The sequence below is a fragment of the Galeopterus variegatus genome, unplaced genomic scaffold, assembly GCF_000696425.1.
Source record: "Galeopterus variegatus unplaced genomic scaffold, G_variegatus-3.0.2 Scaffold4601, whole genome shotgun sequence".
NCBI classification, from domain to species: domain Eukaryota; kingdom Metazoa; phylum Chordata; class Mammalia; order Dermoptera; family Cynocephalidae; genus Galeopterus; species Galeopterus variegatus.
Window position 1 is genome coordinate 44,990 of NW_007730712.1, and position 13,064 is coordinate 58,053.

The window sequence follows — 13,064 nt, forward strand, 5'->3', positions numbered from 1 at the left end:
TTTTTTTTTCCAGTTTTGGTTATTAATATGACCCAAAATGAAAATCTGTATCAAATATAAACTTAAAAGAGACGTTCATAGAATTGGAGTCTTAAGTATGTTTTTATTGTCTTGACCGCTGTTACCGTGATGATTTAAATAGACTTTTAACACATACGTTTGGATCTTTCTTTAAAACCGGGATGCTCTGTATATCTTATTGCTTAGAACATCTTTTCTGTAAAGCAATTCCAAACATTAAAGAACATAATTAAATTGTCTCCCACTCATTAAAATGCTCAATTTTTATTTTTACTATTTTATGAGCTTTTAAAGTGATTAAAAAGGAAGGACTATAGAAAGTACTGTGTTCTTAAAAGGAGACTTAGGCTTTCTAATTGTGAAAAAATGTTAATCTATTAATGGATAACTGTAGTCTTTCTATAGTAGAATTAGGAAATTTAGCAACTGAATATGCCTATATTACTAAAATTATTTGTATCAATCTCGTGACTTTGATCTTTGATGTTTAATTTGTAAAAGCAACATCCCTATGTAAAATGATTTGCTGGTTTTAAATGTGTTAACCTCTGCCTACAATTAACAACCTAATTTGAAGAAGGGGAAGATGGGCTAAAGACTTTTAAGTTAAACCAGGAGTCCCCAGGCTTCCTTATTTCTCCTATTTAAAGCTTTGTTTTTCTAACACTTAGGAATATTTTAATACACTTTCTTTGAATAGAATTTCCTGGTCTTATAAGTATCACCAAGGAAAAAAATTAACAGTTGCACTATAGTAGAGTTTCTAAGCAGTAGTAGTCATATACTCATATTTTTCTATAATTGAAAGCTGTAGAAGTAGGAAAAGGATTATTTAAATTCATTCAGACCAGCAATTTTCCCAGACTCCATTTAAATCATAAGCACTCAATTCTGGGTTCATCACATGGCAAGTTGATTTATTTCTAAAATTGTATTTTTGTACTCACTTGTTTTATAAGCTCAGTTGCATGCTCCAAAGATAATTTCTTGAACTCGGATGAATCGCATTCATTTCTCTCATTTTCTCAGTGCTGTTGCAGAAGCTGATGGTATCGATCCATTAATACATACTCTGTCTAGTAAACGAGACGGGGCCATTGCCAACGCTGCTACAGTCTTAACAAACATGGCCATGCAGGAGCCCCTGCGCGTGAGCATCCAGGGCCACGACATCATGCACGCCATCATCAGCCCGCTGTGCTCTGCAAACACGGTCGTGCAGAGCAAAGCCGCCCTCGCCGTCGCTGCAACTGCGTGCGACGTGGAGGCCCGGACAGAGGTGAGAGTGTTAACATCCATTCTCTCGTTTCTCTGGTCAGTGCCTATTGGTGGATTCATTTGAAACATTTTCATGTGTTTGAACCTATCCATCATTTAAGTCCTTCAAAACTGGTTCAACACTTTGGAAAACAAACTGGCATTTTTTTTTTTTTTTTGCAAAGAAGGTGAGCATGGCCTTAAACCCAGCAATTCCACTTCTAGGTATCTAAGAGGTACCTAAGAGAATCTCCTGCCTTTGTGCCCCAGGAAGCATTATCTATAATAGCTATAAACAACTGGAAACAAACCAATTGTCCAACTGTTAGAGAATGGATACGTAAATGGTGGTGCACTCATATAATGAACCTCATGTCATTGAAAATGAAGGAACTACAGCTACAGACATCAGCAGGGACAAACTTCACAAGCACTATGCTGAGCAAAAACAAGTTGTAGAAGAATACATCCTTATGATTGCATTTATATAACATTAAAAACATGAAAAGTTCAGCAGTTTGTTGTTTAGGCATACATACATGTAAGTTAAAAGTATAAAGAAAAGCGAGAGAATGATTAATCCCAAATTCAAGAAAGTGGTTGCCTCTGGGGCAGGTAAGTGGGTAGATATGATTGGGAGGAACACATGGGGTTCAATGTCATTGAAATGTGTCATTTCTTAAGTTGGGTGATAGACAAGCACATGTGCCTTTTACTAGGATTCTCTAAATTATACGAGGGTACTTCATGGAAAAATAGAATTCAAAGATAATATGAATCTTTTCATGAGCTTTTTGAAGTACCCTTGTATGTATAGATTATATATACTCTTGTGTTTCTCTTATATTTCATAATTTTAAAACATACAATTGAATTTTTTTGAAAGTCCATCATATAAAAATGTTTTTGGTGCTTATGGTGATCCTATTAAATCTTCATATAAACCTGATAGAGAATACAAACATCCTTTTTCTCTCAATTTTCTCATATTTATGTATTACCATTGCACTCATTCAAACAGCCTGGGACTTTGTTCCTTTCTCCCCAATAGAAATAACAAATGCTAACATTTACTGAGCACTTACTATATGCCAGGCACTGTGTTAAGCACTTTACATGCATTTAAGCCTCACTCGAGATAGATATGTTTGTAATCCCCATTTTACAGATGAGGAAAATGAGGCTTAAAGAAATACTGTGTTCAAAGCAGAGTTGATAAGTGGCAGATCAGGGATATGAGAACACATCTTTCTGAGTCCGGAGACCAAGCTTCACAGAGAACCACCTAATCTTTTTTTCTCTGTCTCTTAGATACCTATTCTATCCACACTTCTTTGTTGCCATTGAGTCAGTTCATTTGTACTCATCCATTCAGGTGGTACTCACCAGATATGTATCTGCCAACTGCTATGTGCCGGGCACTGTGCTAGGCATTGGGAACACAGTGATAAACAAAAGTGTCATTGTCATACGTTCATGCAGCTTGTAGAGAAGCCCATCTATTTACTGGAATATTGCAGGAGACTTTCTACTGCTTTCCTTCCCCTGCTACCTCCTGCTTTCCAGACTGCCTCCAGATTGATCTTTCAAATGTGTGACCCTCAGCACATCATCGCCACATGGGAAAAGTTAACCCACTTTGCGTCACATGCAGGGGCCCTCCATGATCTGCACCTAGCCGCCTAAACAGCCTAAGCTCCAGCTCTTTCCGGGTGGAACTCTACACTCCAGACATACCATACCACTTGTAATTCTATCGCAATTCTCTGTTCTCATTTATACCTCCTTCATTTCTCAGCTTGGAAAGCTAGTCTCTCTTTTATACACCTGATAAATTCCTATTTCTCCTTCAAAAGCCAGCTCATCCATCCTGTCCCCCAGGAGGCCTTTCTTCAGTCCTCCAGCTTGGGTGTGTCCCCTCCATGCCCTATTACATCTCATTCATCACTCCCCTCTCTTCCTTTTTTGCATGTTGTGGTTCTTGTATGAAAAACTATAAGCTCTTGAGGGTTTAGGGAAGGGAAATGAGATTTTATTTTTTCCCTGTGTCCATGTCATTAATATATACCTGGCATATAATGTATGCTTAATACACAATCGCTAAATGAATGAATGAATGGAGGATTTAATAAATGAATTAGATCTTTGCTAAAGGAACACATGGAGTTATATTACTATCTTGTGTTATACCCAGATAAAGATGTTCAGAACTTTGGTTTGCTAAGCCTAGGATGGCTCAGGTGAACTTTTCTAAGCTGCCCAAGTACATGTGCTGACATGTAAGCCCTGCCAGAGTCCCTGTGTTTCAGATGAGCATGGCTGAAAGTGGAACATATTCCACAAGGACTTTGAATACTACACATGCAGAGGTAGAATATTCTTTTTACTCTTCAGGCTCAGATGATACAGTGTTGCATTTCAGAGGAGACAAAAGCTCTGTCAGATTTTTTTTTTCCCTGATTGGAATAATTTCATACATGAGTAATTTCTTTTAATAATGTAATTAATGTAGTTCCTATAGTTCCATCCAATTCTCTTCTTGTTCCTTTTCTTCTCTTCACTCTCTGGAGAAACTAAGAGCCCTGATTGGAATAATTTCATACATGAGTAATTTCTTTTAATAATGTAATTAATGTAGTTCCTGTAGTTCCATCCAATTCTCTTCTTGTTCCTTTTCTTCTCTTCACTCTCTGGAGAAACTAAGAGAAGATGCTATATTAGGACAGCAAAGATGGGTCTATTTTTAAAGAATCGTTTCAGTGTTGCTTTGGCCACACTGCTTGGTGTGGTGGCCAGGTCCAGTGATGTGGGTGGTGCTTGCCTGCACTGGTTTCTCCTGCCACAGCCTTAGGGACTGTATTAGTTTCCTGTAGTTTTGGTAGCGAATTACACCCCCTTCATGGCCGAAAGCAGTACAAATACATTATCTTACAGTTTGGGAAGTCAGAAGTCTGAAAATGTTTCTTATGGGCTAAAATCAAGGTGTCGACAGGGCTGCATTCCTTCAGGAGGTTTGAGGGGAAAATCTATTTCCTCACCCTTTCCAGGTTCTCGAGGCTGCCTGCATTGCTGGGTGGTGGCCCTTTCTTGATCTTCAAAGCCTGTCACTGGCCCCTCTGCATCCATCACATTTCCTATTTCTGCTTCTGGCCCTCCTGTCTCACGCTTGTAAGGCTCCTTGTGATTGCACTGGGCCCACCTGGATAATCCAGGATAACCTCCTCATCTCAGGGTCCTTAACTTAATCCATCTACAGAGTCCCTTCCAGAGACGAGGACATCTTTGGGGGAGCATTATTCAGCCGACCACAGGACCAAATGAACATTCCATGCTCAGGAGCAGAGCGAGCATCCCGTGTGTAGGCAGTGAGAAGACAGGCTCTTACCCAGTCCCTGTCCCATGTAAAATCAGGATGACCTCCTCCTGTTATTTCACTGGGGCCTCTCCTTTACATTCGACAGAAAACTGGGCTTCTGTCTGTCAGGGTTTGCAATAGATTTTTCACCCTGAATTTAAGTCTAAATATGTACACATACTAAAACATTTTTACATAGTCAAAACCTTGTAATAATCAGTTGATGAGCTTTTTAAAAGCATAAATGTCTATATTCTATATTCTTAATGCATAAAATATTGGCTTCTGCTTTTAGTTTAGAAATTCTGGTGGATTGGAGCCCCTTGTAGAGCTCCTGCGCTCAAAGAATGATGAAGTCAGAAGGCACGCCAGCTGGGCCATCGTGGTCTGTGCCAGTGACGAGCTGATGGCCGTTGAATTATGCAGGCTCGGGTGAGTGGATGCCGGCTCCAGTCTCTGGCTCAGAAGAAGAGCAGAAGATGGAGAAGCACACTCTTCAGGCCCAAGGAAGGCCAAGCAGAGTCCACACTGCCCCCATCAGTCAGCAGAGCACTCAGGAGCTCTGCGTGTCCCCAGCATGGGCCTTAGCTCTGAAGGGCTGGGCGTCCCCATTCCTCCCCACCTGGGTGCTCCCTCGTGGGCCTTTGCAGAATCACCTTCAGTATTTCCTTTTTCACTTCCTTATCTTGATAATTGCTTCTCTTCTGCTTTTCTCTGCTGTTGCCAAACACAGTCCTCTTCATCTCTCAGCTTCAAGGCTACAGTAAAATGGGTGAGCCATGACTGCCGTCTCTGTTTTTCTTCTCCCCCACCCCACTGACCCAAATCTTTGCACCAGAATCTGTAGTTAACCATCCTTGCCCAGTCGTTTCTCCTTACAAACAGCAGATGACTTAGTTGCCTTTGGCATATCAATGAGCAGGTTTATTCTACTAATATCTATCTGTTTTTATTCTTTGTATGTACAGTATCGCCACGTTAGCCAAAAAGTTGGGGTTCAATACTAATTGTGCTTTAAATGAATTTTTTTCCCTACAAGTATCCTTTTCAACTGTTTGAATATGAGTTACTTCATTGCAAATATGTTCTCAAAAAGTGCTGATTTGTCCTCATAATTCTGTTAGTATTACTTTATCTAAAAGGGTGGGGGAGGCATTCAGCTTTTCATTTCAATTTTTCACTCAGAGATCATAAGTGGGTATATAAATGGGAACTTAAGGTTGAATTGCTTGTATAAAGCAAGTAATGCTTTCTGCTTTTATTGACAGGGCTTTAGATATCCTTGAAGAAGTTAATCTATCAGTAAGTCGAAAAAATAAATTCAGTGAGGCAGCTTATAACAAACTGCTCAACAATAATCTTTCCCTGAAGTATAGCCAGACTGGCTATTTGTCATCAAGTAACATAATTAGTGATGGATTCTATGATTATGGTCGGGTAAGTGGCAGCACTTATTTGTGTTTTAGTATGTATGATAATTTCTTCTTTAATCATAATGTTGTTATATTACAATTTTATAACCACCTAACACAATTTATATTTTTATAGACAGAAATTTGAAAATCAGCACCTCATCCTTAACTTTGGCTATAAGATTTTGCATATTTGTACAATTTTAACTGGACTCTGATTACCTGTAGTTGAGTCAGTTTGCTAATGCTAGTCTCAAGTTTCAGATAATATATAAAAGAAGGAACATTATCAATTTTGGGGTTCTATGACATCTAGGACACAGCATTGGTGATAAGGATAGATAATTTATTTTATTAATTATATTCTAATTGAAATTAGCCAAATTTTAATGCTGGATTAAAAAATATGACATAGAAGAATATTATTTTACTTAACTACATTTTTATTATGATTTTAAAACAAGATTTAGTGTAATTTAGTGTTAATTTTGAGAGAGGTGGGATGCTAAAAATTAAAATCTTCTGTACTATTTTTTTTTTTTTTTTTTTTTTTTTTTTTTTTTTTTTTTTTTTTTTTTTTTTTTTTTTTTTTTTTTTTTTTTTTTTTTTTTTTTTTTTTTTTTTTTTTTTTTTTTTTTTTTTTTTTTTTTTTTTTTTTTTTTTTTTTTTTGACAGCTGGCCGGTACAGGGATTGAACTCTGGACCGATCAGCACCATACTCCAGCCAACTGAGCTAATTGGCCAGCTCCTTTCCTCAAAAAAAATTTTTTTGAGTACTTTTTGACATGGCTGCTTAAGTTGGCATTTTCTATTTCTTCTGGAAACCAAAAGCAATAAGGAGAATGGGGAAAAATTTAAAAACCCATAAATGCAAAACTAGAAAACAGATAAGAGTCACAGACTTCAGAAAATTTGAAGGGTTGCCAAAAGCCTCTGAGCTCAGGCAGGAGCTATGCAGGAGAAAAAAGGAGAAGGACAAAAAGAATCACAGAGAGGAACAGGAGAGCTAGTGCCAGAAGAAGCACCACCAAAAATACAAGCCTCCTGAGGGCATAGGAGAACTCAGAAGTGCAGAAGCAGTTGCAGGAACTCAGGCCTGGAAGAGCAAGCTGGAAGCGCAAGCTGGAAGCAGGAGCCCATTGGACAGCTGTGCTTCAAAGGAGCAGAAGGGACAAGGCCATAAAAGATTCACAGAGCCGAGACATATTTGCAGGTGGCACTCCATCGTGGTAGTGGGATTAGAGAAATGTTGAATAATGAAAAACAGCTAGCCTACAAATTTACTCTTCCTTCTTTCTCCCCAACCCCTGCCACCTGCCACCACCACACCCTGTAACACACATGAACCACTGAGAAATTGCTCCAAGAAGGTTCATCTCATTCAATGATGAATATAGTTGGCCCTCCGTATCCACGGGTTCCACATCCACAAATTCAATCAGCCACAGATCGAAAATATTCAAGGAAAAAAAAAATAACAATACAATATTGAAAAATAACACAATATAGTATAAAACAGTAAATGAAAACAATACAGTATAACTACTATTTCCATAGCATTTACATTGTATTAGATATTATAAGTAATCTAGAGATGATTTAAAGTATACAGGAAGATGTACATAGGTTATATGTAAATACTACCCTGTTTTATATCAGGAACTTAAGTATCTGAGGATTTTGATGCCTGTGTGTGGTGGTGGGAGGTGGGGTCCTGGAACCAATCCTCTGCAATATGGAGGGATGACTACCATTTAAAAAGAACCAACACAACATCCGTACAAAGATGCTTTAAGAAAACTGATAAAAAGAGCAGAAAAACCAACACAGAACACTTACCAGGAAAAAGTTGCCATAGATCAAATAACATTGTGACAAAATGTATTTGGTCATGAGTTTTTAAAAAATATTTTAATGAGACAATATCCTTCATAAAGGAGAATTCTCAGGTTCATTCATTCAGTAAATATTAAGTTTCTGATATATGTAGGGTTTGAAATGTCAGTAAACAAAAAAGATAACAGATCTCAGCTTCCTTGGTACCAGTGGGAGGAGACAGAAAACAAACAACAAACATGATAAATAAACAAATTATATCATATGATAGAAATGACGAGAGCTGCGGGAGAAAAGAAAGTAGACAGAGGCAGGATGAGGGGCTCTGTATTGCTGGGGAGTGCTGGGGTTGATGGTTGCAGTTCTAAAAACTGTGGTCAGGTAGGCCTCAATGACAGGCTGATAATATCTGAGCAAAAACTTGGAGGAGGTGAGGGACTTAGCCACAGGGATATCTGGAGGAAGAGCTTTCTAGGCATAAGAAACAACCAGTGTAAAAGCCATAAGGTGTAGACATGCTTGGCATGTTTAAGGAACAGCAGAAAGGCCAGGGTGGCTAGAGCCGAGTGAAGTGACGGAATAGTAGAGACTAAGTCAGAGAGGTAAAGAGGGGCCCGATCATATAAGTCCTGTGGACCACTGGAAGGAATTGGCCTTGCCTCTGCATGAAATGAGCTAGAGCCAAGTGAAGTGAGGGAATAGTAGAGACTAAGTCAGAGAGGTAAAGAGAGGCCCGATCATATAAGTCCTGTGGACCACTGGAAGGAATTGGCCTTGCCTCTGCATGAAATGAGAAACCATGGCAGGGTCCTGGGCAGAAGAATGACAGGATCTGTCTAATTTTAAAAAGATCATGAAAGTATCTTGGATGAGAAATGGATCTAACTACTTATAACTTGATCGGAGAAGAATCTCAGAAGGTGATTTAGTCTAGCCCTCTTCAACTAGGCTGGTAAAATTGCCAGTATAGGACCTTGTCTAGACTACTTTTAGATATCCTCACAACACTTTTAGTAATCTGTATCAGTACTTAGTAACTTTTACAGGCAGTAAATTCTCCCTTAGGTGTATAGGTGGATTTGCAACCTCGAATACTTTCAGGGGTCAAGATCATAAGAAACAGCCTAGTGTAAAGCAATAAAGATGTGGGAAACTGGAGGGACATAACCTGCTCAGAGAAAAAATGTGCACAAGTTTCACATTCCTACTTCTCATTTTATATATGAGTATTATTTGGGTGTGTATGGGTGTGAAATTAGACACCAACAAACAGTTGAGAACATATCCTATCAGTATTCATTTTAAAAAATATGACCCATGCAGGTATTATTTTTTGGTCCTTAAATTATCTTACAGATAAAACGCGGCGCCAAATTTTTGTCTTTGAAGGAGCTCTGCTTGCAAGAACCAAGTGATCTACATACTGTACTCTTAATTAACAGTAAATTTTCTGATGTGTGAGTCTTTTGGGGAGGGGAGTATGTAGAGAAACATTTTTTTTTTTTTGTCCGTCCACATGTGAATATGTAAAGATTCCCAGTACAATGTCTTTCTTTTCCCCTGTGTCTAGCACCACCATAAAAGTAAACCCTGGCTCATAAGCTCATAGCCTGACAGGGAATAACCATCACCACAAATCTGCTTTTTGTCCTTTTGACTCCATGACACCAATCAATTTCCAGTGTTTCTAAAGTCAGTGTCTCTTATCTTTGGAGTAACTGAAGAAAGTATAGATAGGAACAAACCAAGATGAATTATGTTTACAAGTCTCCAGAACTGTGTGACGGAGTATAACTACCACCCAACATTTTTCTTTGAAATAAGAAAGCAAATGGTAGAGCTAAAAATTAAAGCTTCAACATTCTTCTTTAAAACGATCATATACAAGGGTACTTCAAAAAGTTCATGGAAAGATTTGTATTATTTTTTCATTTCCTTTTTCTACAAACTTTTTGAAGAACACTTGTATATCTACATATCTATATAGTACTTACGTGATACATTTTATACAAATATTTCCTGTTCTTGCTTATAAAAAGCTTTATAATATTCTTTATGTCTTATCTTAACCTCTCCTTTATGCTTTTAAAATAGTATGTTACTGTTAAAAGTCAGCTCCAAATATGACTTTAAGGGAAAAAATCTGCTTTGTGGGATAAAGTCAATACTGACAAATAAATTAATTTGTACATAATTTCAAATGTATGAAATTTTAGTTCTCCACCTCCATCTACGGAAGATAAATCATCAGATGTTGGTTATGGACGAAGTATTTCTTCTTCATCTTCCTTAAGAAGAGCAAGTAAAGAAAAGGCCAAGTAAGGAAATGATGTTTTATCTATACTCAAATAATTCTCTCTTTCATTTAGGAGTGAAAACATTTTTTAGATCTTAGATTTTGAAAACTTGATTTTTATTCTTCTTTTGGTAATATAATTGTGAAATTGCTTTTTAAATTGCTGTGAAAAAAAGATCTCTGGAAAATGAGCCAGGAATCCTGGTTCCGTCTTCTGTGTGCTGTGGACCTACAGTGATCTTGAGCCCCACGACCTCGTGTCTCGGAGCAGTTTTAGTTTCCTTAGCTGTAGGTGGAATAATGCCCTGTCCCCTGCTTCATAATGGCAAAAGGAATCAAATCATATAATGGAAGTGAAAAGGTGTGATAAACTACAAGATGCCTTGTAAATGTAACATTTTGTTATTTTCCATATGATTGAAATTTGGTTGTGTTTTTTTTCAAATGACCAACAAAAAATTAGTTATCGTTTCAGTGCTGGGCTTGTATCTCCCACGGAAATGCTGGACTTGTATCTCCACGCCCCTACCTCTGGACGAAATACTGTTCTTAGCAAAAGCGCCGCTAAAGAAAAAGGATTGAGGTAGGAAATGTCATCCTATTCTTTCCCTGATTATAATCACATCAAGTTCTAATCATCTCGCAAGGTTGGTGGAAGAGAGGAGTGGCTTTTAAACAAGTTTTTCTTTCAAAATCAGTAAGTATAAAGAACTACGCAAGACTCATGAGATGTAACTAAAAAGTAATTTTATTTTTTTCTCTCACCAGCTCTTTATAAAATTTACCCAGAGAGAATTTCTTCTCCTGACTCTGGGTGAGAACTCGGGACACTTTGATCACTTGTATGAACTATAAAGTCCTACAGCCACTTTAATTCTGAAATGACAATAGAAATAGCACTCTCTAGTCAGTCATTTAAAAGTCCAACCCTGGGGCCGAGCCCATGGCTCCTGCCGCGGGTTCGGATCCTATATAGGGATGGCCGGTGCACTCACAGCGCTCACTGGCTGAGCGCGGTGCGGCCGGTCTCAAAAAGGACAAAAAAAAAAAATTAAAAAAAAATAAATTAAATAAATAAATAAATAAATAAATAAATAAATAAAGTCCAACCCTGGGTAGTAATTAACTTAAGTGAACTCCTGGGTTTCCCCCAGCTGCTACCTCTTGCAGGTGGGAAGCCATAGCCTCTGGGGTGTTGTCCCCTCTCTCTTTCCCTGTCTGTGCTTCCCACCCTGTCCTCATCTTGCTCACCCAGTCTCTGACCATTCAGCGTGGAAGCAACCAGAAGGAGGAGAGGGGAACAGGACAAAGCTCTTACTAGGTTGAAACAATTATAATGTGCTTTTGTGCTTTCTGGGCCTGGCTTATTTTAAATGTGCTTTCGTCTACATGTTCACATATTTTTAAAATTAATTAATTTTTATTTAACATAACAATGGCACAATGGTACAGTGTGATACTTCAGTATGTGTAATTGGCAGAACTTTCAAAATCCTCTCCTCTTGCTATTTTGAAATATACAATATATTATTGTTAACCGTAGTCACCCCACTGTGTCTTGGAACGCTAGAACTAATTCCTCCTATCTAACTGTAGTCCCTTGACCACCCTCTCCCTATCCTCCTCTCCACCCTGTCCCTCCCTACCTCTGGCCACAAGTCTGCTGTCACTTTTATTGTGATTGTTCAACCACATGTTATGATTCAAATTGAAGGACTGTGTTCAACCACATGTTATGATTCAGATTGAAGGACTATGTTCAACCACATGTTATGATTCAGATTGAAGGACTATGTTCAACCACATGTTATGATTCAGATTGAAGGACTAAAGAAATGAATTCCTCAGTAGAATTTTTCATGAAGCAGCTAAGGAGAAATGCATCATGGATCATAAATCTTTTCAGTTTGTTATAGCAGAAGAATCTAGCTTTCGTCATAGACATCTATTGCTTGCTTGTTTGGTAGTGCCAAAAACCTATTTATTTTTGTTTGTTTTTTGGTTTCACATACTTTTTTTAAAAAAATTTTTGATTATACATATTTATGGGATACAGAGTTGACTATCAGTATTTGTATATAGAATGTGATAATCGAATCAATGTTATTAGCATGTTCATCATTGCAAATCATAATTACTTTTTGTGTCCCTTACCCAACCACTCCCTAATCCCCCTCCGCCTCCCCCTTTCCCACCTCTAGTAGCTACAGGTCTGTTCTCTCTTGAAAGTTCAATGTTTTATTGTGATCTCTCTCTTTCTCCCTCCCTCCCTCCCTCCCTTCCTCTCCCTCTCTCCTTTCTTTCTTAGCTCTCCCTTATGAGTGAGGATGTGCAGTATTTCTCTTTCTGTGCCTGCCTGCATGTTTACATATTTTAAAAATATATTTCTTCTCTTGTGAGAACTTCCCTGGATTCAAAAAACAAAACAAAACATTTGGACCTCTTGCCACACTCAATGACCCTGCAATTAATGTGGACTTAAGCCTTTGAGAACCACTGCGATTTTGGAGGCTATTTAGCACACATACCAAACATCTACTTTCTTTTTTTTTTTCTTTTTTTCGTGTCCGGCAACGGACCGCAACCCTCAGTGTCGCGCCCGTACCGGACCGGGACTGGCAACGGGATCGCACCCCTCGGTGCTGCGCCCGCATCTCGCTCAGCCAGTGAGCGGGAACCGGTCTGTATGTGGGATCCGAACCCTCAGCGGGAGCGCCGCCGCACTCCCAAGCGGCGCACTGTAGCATTGCGCCACCGGGCCGGCCCTCAAACATCTACTTTCTTTTTTTTTTTTTCTTTTTGTCTTTTTTCGTGTCCGGCAACGGACCGCAACCCTCAGTGTCGCGCCCGTGCCGGACCGGGACCGGCAACGGGATGGCAACCCTCG

General features: G+C 38.7%; 1 protein-coding gene across 1 annotated transcript in view; it reads left to right on the plus strand.

The window, feature by feature from the left end:
- The window catches only part of ARMC3 (armadillo repeat containing 3), a 76,568-nt gene that overhangs the window by 31,517 nt on the left and 31,987 nt on the right, over positions 1-13,064 (plus strand). Inside the window, exons 5-10 of the mRNA XM_008587933.1 lie at positions 1,051-1,300; positions 4,929-5,065; positions 5,902-6,070; positions 9,238-9,338; positions 10,098-10,199; positions 10,653-10,760. Of these exons, the coding sequence (XP_008586155.1) occupies positions 1,051-1,300; positions 4,929-5,065; positions 5,902-6,070; positions 9,238-9,338; positions 10,098-10,199; positions 10,653-10,760 (867 nt within the window). The remainder of the gene's footprint in view (positions 1-1,050; positions 1,301-4,928; positions 5,066-5,901; positions 6,071-9,237; positions 9,339-10,097; positions 10,200-10,652; positions 10,761-13,064) is intronic.